Source organism: Oryx dammah, unplaced genomic scaffold (genome assembly GCF_014754425.2).
Source record: "Oryx dammah isolate SB20612 unplaced genomic scaffold, SCBI_Odam_1.1 HiC_scaffold_5, whole genome shotgun sequence".
In the NCBI taxonomy this organism is placed as follows: domain Eukaryota; kingdom Metazoa; phylum Chordata; class Mammalia; order Artiodactyla; family Bovidae; genus Oryx; species Oryx dammah.
Window position 1 is genome coordinate 91,698,182 of NW_024070189.1, and position 6,017 is coordinate 91,704,198.

A 6,017-nucleotide genomic window follows, 5' to 3' on the forward strand; every position below is an offset into this window, starting at 1 on the left:
CCATTGCAGGGGATAGAGGTTCAATCCCTGGTCAGGGAATGAAGGCCTCAGGGCAGCTAAGCCCTCAAGCAGCAACTAGAGAGGCCTGTGCACAATTCCTGAGCCCACGAGCCACACCTAGAGAAGCCCCAGTGAGCACCCAGCAAGGCCAAAAAATTAATATAAATAAACGGTTCATTTTATGTTGTGCGAATTTACAACAATAAAATAAAAAAGAAACAAAGAAGCAAGGCCATACTAGCTTGAAGGTAGAGAATGAATCATAAGATGGCACGAGGTAAAGCAGTGTATCCAGCTGGGAAGCGACTGTACCAGTCCAAACAAAAACTGATGGGTCCCTGAGTGTTTTCGTCTGCTGGGGCTGCTATAAGAAGATACCCTAGACTGAGTGGCTTAAACAGCAGACATCTATTTCTCACAGGTCTAGAGGCTGGACGTCTGAGACCAGGGTGCTTGCATGGCTGCGTTCCAAAGCAAGCCCTCTTCCTGGCCTGGCCTCCATCCCTCTCTGTCCCCACACAGCAGAGAGGGAGACAGAGCATATCTCTTACAACTCCCCTTATAAAGGCACTAATCCCGTTCAGGAGGGCTCCAACTTTGTGCCCTAGCCTTTCCCCAAGGCTCCACCTCTAAGTACTATCACATTGGAGGTATTCACATATCAACGTAGGGGCTGGGGAACAAACCGTCTATAGCACTTAGGGTGGTAGCAGTGGGGATGGAAATGGGTGGCTGGATTTGGGATCTGGTTCAGAGGTTGAATCCACAGGGCTTGCTGAGGGTGGAACATCATGACAGGATGGAGGAGAGGTCCAGGAGCACTCCAGGACTTGGCTTTAGTCAGCTGAATGGACAGTGGTTCCACCCTCTGACTGTGAGTTTCAGACTCCACTCTGAATGCAGCGGACCTGGGTTTGATCCCTGGACAGGGAACTAGATCCCACATGCCGCAACTAAGAGGTTGCATGCCGCAACTAAAGATCCCGAATGCTGCAACGAAGATCAAAGATCCCACATGCTGCAACTAAGACCCAGCACAGCCAAATAAATAAATAAATACTTAAAAACAAACCACACACACACACAAACTTGCATGCATGCACACAGGAGTGTGTACAGACACACAAGCACTCAAGCACGGGCATGCACATCACCCGCACACATATGCATGCATACACTACACACATAGGTGCACACTTGCAACTACACACACATGCATCCACACACTCGTGCACACACATAATCACACCCACACACATGTACACACATAAACCACTCTTTGTGGGCATTTCCCATCGCTCGTATTACCATTTCAAGCACTCTATAGTATTTTCTTACTTACTACGCTGGTCTTTCTCACTCTGCTAGAATAGGAGTGCTTTAAGACCATGGACATCTGTCTCTCTTGCTCACAGCTGTGCCCCCAAACCTAGAACAGTACTTGGGACACAGGAAGTGCTTAAAACATTTGGTGACCAAGTGAATGATGCCGAGGTGCTCAGCAAACACTTGGCAACCCCGTGGTTGATGCCATCAGAAGGGAAAGCTGGGGCTTTTTGTCTCCCGTCCCCACCTGAGTCACGTCTCCAGATGCCTCTGGAAAGTGTGAGAGGCTCTGAGTGTGAGTGTGATGGGGCCAGCCTGGGGGTGGGGAGAAGACAGGAAGGAGAGGAGGGCGTGTGGGGGAAGGGGAGGGGCCGAGCCCCAGCTCTAAAGGCAGCCCCGGGACCCACGAGTGCCTGCTGGCAGTGTGAGAAGCCCAGGCGTGTTGGGCAATCGTGGTTTCCTCCCTCCTGGCCTGAAGGATTCACCCAGGCCAGCCAGACCCAAAGCATCTTGGGGCCTCGTCCACTCAGGCATGGAAGAGACAGTCGCAAGGCCCTCGGTGTTTGTGGTGGATGGACAGACAGACATCCCATTCAGGAGGCTGGGGCACAGCCGCAGGAGACAGCCCTGCAGTGCTGCCCAGCTGGGACTGGGCCTTGTGCTGCTGTTGGTGGTGGCCGGACTGGCTGTCCAGGGCTGGTTCCTGCTGCAGCTGCACTGGCGCCTAGAGGTGGTTAGCGGCCCCCTGCAGGTAAGCACCACTGGGGTGGGGTGGGGATCTCCAAGCCAATGTCACTGAGCATCTGTACCTGTGTGTGCAAAGATGGAGGACGGACTAAGAGCAGTCCCAGGCAATCTAATTCACCTCTGGAACCTCAGTTTCCTCATCCATGAAATGGGCATGATAATAAGAGTCTCCATAGGGAATAAAACAGAATATTGTATGTGTGACACAGGCAAAGTGAAGTGAAGTCGCTCAGTCGTGTCCGACTCTTTGCGACCCCATGAACTGTAGCCTACCAGGTTCCTCCATCCATGGGATTTTCCAGGCAAGAATACTGGAGTGGGTTGCCATTTCCTTCTCCAGGAGATCTTCCTGACCCAGAGATTGAACCCGAGTCTCCCGCATTGTAGGTAGACGCTTTACCGTCTGAGCCACCAGGGAAGCCATTCAATAAATGGGAACTGACTTTTTTTTTAATTGAGATATAATTGACATAGAATATTGTGTAAGTTTAAGGTGTACAACATATTGATTTGTATATAAATACTACAATGGCATCACATAATTATAATTTCTTCTAGTGATGGGAACTAACAAAACCTAGGTGTCTAGGAGCAGACTTCTCAGGTGGCTCAGTGATAAAGAATCCACCTGCCAATACAAGAGACACAGGACATTCGATTTTGATCCTTGTATTGGGAGGATCCCTTGGATGAGGCAACGGCAACCCACTCCAGTATTCTCGCCTGGAGAATTCCATGGACAGAGGAGCCTGGTGGGCTGCAGTCCTTGGGGTTGCAAAGAGTCAGACACAACTGAAGCAACTAGGCACACATATCTCTAGGAAGCTTAATGTTTTATAAAACAGTTGTGTTGTCTGTATCCCCCAGAACCGGCATCCTGACATGGCTAGTTGTTTGTTTAAAATATTTATCTGATTCCTCAGTTTGACCACTTTTAAAAATATTTTAATTAAAAAAAATTTTTTTGACCATGTCGCACAGCAGTGGGGTCACACCTTTGCCCTTAAATTGGAAGTTCAGAGTCTTAACCACTGGACCACCATGGAAGCCCCTGACCTAGCTAGTCATTACCAGCAGTACCCTGATCACCACTATCGGGGCTGTCACTAAGCCACTTGTCTCAGTCTGTGAGCATGCCTCTCTGCATCCATTTCCTATGACCGCGGATGTCTCTGCCACACCTGTAGGTCTCCGTGTCCCACGCCATGCCCATGCAGTCTCGGCCTTTTTTGTTTCCGGGTCCTTTTTCTCCTCGTGGCTGGACCTGATGGCCACAGGCCCACTTGGACCTATGCTGCTATCCCACACACGTGCACCAACACAGCCACTTCCTCACTCGTCCACAGCCTGTGTATTGACGTTGTCTGTCTTTGTTACTGGGTCTCTGTATGCGCAGACCCAAGTGAATCCGTAAACCCTGCACCCATGTATCTGCCTCCATGTGTGTCTTATCAGTGTGTCCAGGTCTGTGTCCATGTGTCTGTATTCACGTGTCTGCATTTATGTACAAGTGTCCAGCCATTCAGGTGACTGTGTATCTTCTGTGTGTGTGTGTGCTAAGTTGCTTCAGTCCTGTCTGACTCTGCGACCCCATAGACAGAAGCCTGCCAGGCCCTGGAATTCTCCAGGCAAGAATACTGGAGTGGGTTGCCATTTTCTTCTCCAGGGATTGCCATTGCCTTCTCCAGTGGGATGCCATTTCCTGATCCAGGGATTGCGCTTCCTGGCACTTATGTAATAAACACTTCTATAGCACTTGCTCTGTGCCAGGCATTGTATTACACTTTTCACATGGGAATTCAAACCAGGCATTTTCCATGTGTCCATTTACAAGAGGGGAAAACTGAGGTCCTGGCTGGTTAAGAGCCTGCTGGGTGGCAGGGAGTAGGGGCGGGGCGTGCACGTGGCCTTGGAGTCGACGGAGGGCGACGTGTGTGCCCGTGGTCTGTGTGTGCCTCTTGGCCACGAGTCTGAGTGACACCAGGGCGTGGGCCCCACAGATCCTCACCACGGGGCTGCTCTGTACTTTCAGGGCAAAAGTGTGGAACACTGGGAGCAGCTGCTGCAAGGTGAGTCAGGGTCCTGGTCCCCCCCCCCCCGCTCCCCCCTCCTCACCCAGGAGGGGACGGTATGGTTCCCATGCTGCCCCCACCCCCTCAGTCCATTGCCCAATGCAATTTGCACAACTGGCCCAAGCCCCATGGTAGCCCCTCCCCCAGGCTGGAGAAGCAGAAGTTTGGGTCATTCCGGAAAGGGTGAGGTTGACACCAGGAGGTGGACTAGATGACCCCTCTGGAGGCTGGCCCTTTACCGCCCACCACGACCTTCACCTCTGACCTCTGATTCTCTCTCTCCAGAGCAGAAGCCCAAGCAAGACAAACCAGCAGCACACCTCACAGGTGAGGGGCCCTCAAGTCCTGGCAGGGGTAAGAGGGTTCCATGGGTCTTGGGGCGACCAGACAGACACCCCAATGGTGGCTGAGTACCCCTTTATTCATTAGTTCTTCAAAGCTGCCCAGAGCACAGACACTGCCTGAGTCCACGAATTTCTAATTTCATTTATTGAATAAACCCTTGTAGGGTGCTTACTCTCTGGCTCACACTGTGATGGGCTTTCGACCTCTTCATTCATTCGATCCTTAGCCAGGACTATTCATAGCTCCATTTTCCAGAGAGGGAGACTGAAGCATACAGAGGTTATAACCTGCTGGGCCATGATGTGTTTTGCTTAAATCCTTAGTTCTGCCACTTAACAATTTCTGACGGTTTGGGCAAACTGATTGCTCTGTGCCTCGGTTTCCCCGCCTGCAAGAAGGGGGTGAAAGCGTTAAGATGGAGGATAAGCAAGTTATTTTGCCACTTACTGTGCTTCAGTTCCCCTGCCTGTAAAGTGAGGATAAAGTGAGTGCATACATTTAAAGCCTAGCACAGACCAAGGTGGCGCTCAGAGAGGGCTGGCGACTGGCCCGGGGTCCCACTGCGAGCAGGAAACGTGCACTCAGCAGCCCTGCTCTGTTTCCCTCCACAGGGGCCGACTTCAGCCGGACTGGCAGGGAAGGCCCGCTGCGGTGGGAGACGAAACTGGGCCTGGCCTTCTTGAGGGGCCTTAGCTACCAGGATGGGGCCCTGGTGGTCGCCCAGGCCGGCTACTACTACATCTACTCAAAGGTGCAGCTCGGTGGTACGGGCTGCTCCCAGGGATTGACCGGCTGCCTGCCCATCACCCACGGGCTCTACAAGCGCACCGCCAGCTACCCCGAGGAGGTGGAGCTGCTGGTCAACCGGCGGTCGCGGTGCGGGCGAGCAGACGGCTCCCAGGTGTGGTGGGACAGCAGCTTCCTGGGCGGAGTGGTCCACCTGGACGTGGGGGACGAGGTGGTGGTACGCATGCCGGGCGAGCGCGTGATCCAAGTCCACAACGGCACACGCTCCTACTTCGGGGCCTTCATGGTGTGAAGGTCGTAGTCGGGACTAATCCAACGTGCATCTCCGACAAGTAAGAGACCTCAGAGGATGCCTCTGGACACAGAAGAACAGGAGCAGAGGTTTCTAGAGCTGGCCTGGGGGACACCCAAAGTTGACAGGTGGAGAGTTCAGTGGGGACTAGCGAGACCGAGAACGCAGCTGCCCCAAGAACCAGCAGGCACCTCTGAAGGATCAAAGGAGACTGCAGGCCCTGCCTGGACAACACTGGAGGGCCTGTTAGCCCCCAGGCAGGGGCTAAAGCTGATCTTGATATTCAGGAAGGGGTGAGAGGTGGCTATTTATACTCCTGATTCAGATATAAGGGATGTGGTGATGGTGGTGGTGGTTGGCTAAGACAGGAAATTGTATTTATACTTTTGATTCAGATTAAAATGGGACATGGGGGTGCGGGGAGTTGCCTGAGAACAGAAAATTTCTTAACACCCTCTACCCTCTCACAAGTGTGGGCGAAGTCTGGT

The 6,017-nt window shown here is 52.5% G+C and overlaps 1 protein-coding gene across 1 annotated transcript; it reads left to right on the forward strand.

Annotated features, from left to right (window-relative positions):
- Nucleotides 1–1,737: 1,737 nt before the first annotated feature.
- TNFSF14 (TNF superfamily member 14) lies at nt 1,738–5,964 on the forward strand. The gene is made up of 4 exons (XM_040242095.1): nt 1,738–2,077; nt 4,106–4,142; nt 4,431–4,472; nt 5,102–5,964. Exons 1-4 carry the CDS (start codon nt 1,859–1,861, stop codon nt 5,527–5,529), a joined length of 726 nt encoding a protein of 241 aa, XP_040098029.1. The 5' UTR covers nt 1,738–1,858; the 3' UTR covers nt 5,530–5,964.
- Nucleotides 5,965–6,017: the final 53 nt, after the last annotated feature.

Bases quoted from the DNA above. Each gene is read 5' to 3' on its own strand.
- TNFSF14 (XM_040242095.1), top strand. From the start codon at position 1,859: ATGGAAGAGACAGTCGCAAGGCCCTCGGTGTTTGTGGTGGATGGACAG. The intron at 2,078-4,105 runs GTAAGCACCACT...CTGTACTTTCAG, and splicing joins TGGTTAGCGGCCCCCTGCAG to GGCAAAAGTGTGGAACACTG. The intron at 4,143-4,430 runs GTGAGTCAGGGT...CTCTCTCTCCAG, and splicing joins CTGGGAGCAGCTGCTGCAAG to AGCAGAAGCCCAAGCAAGAC.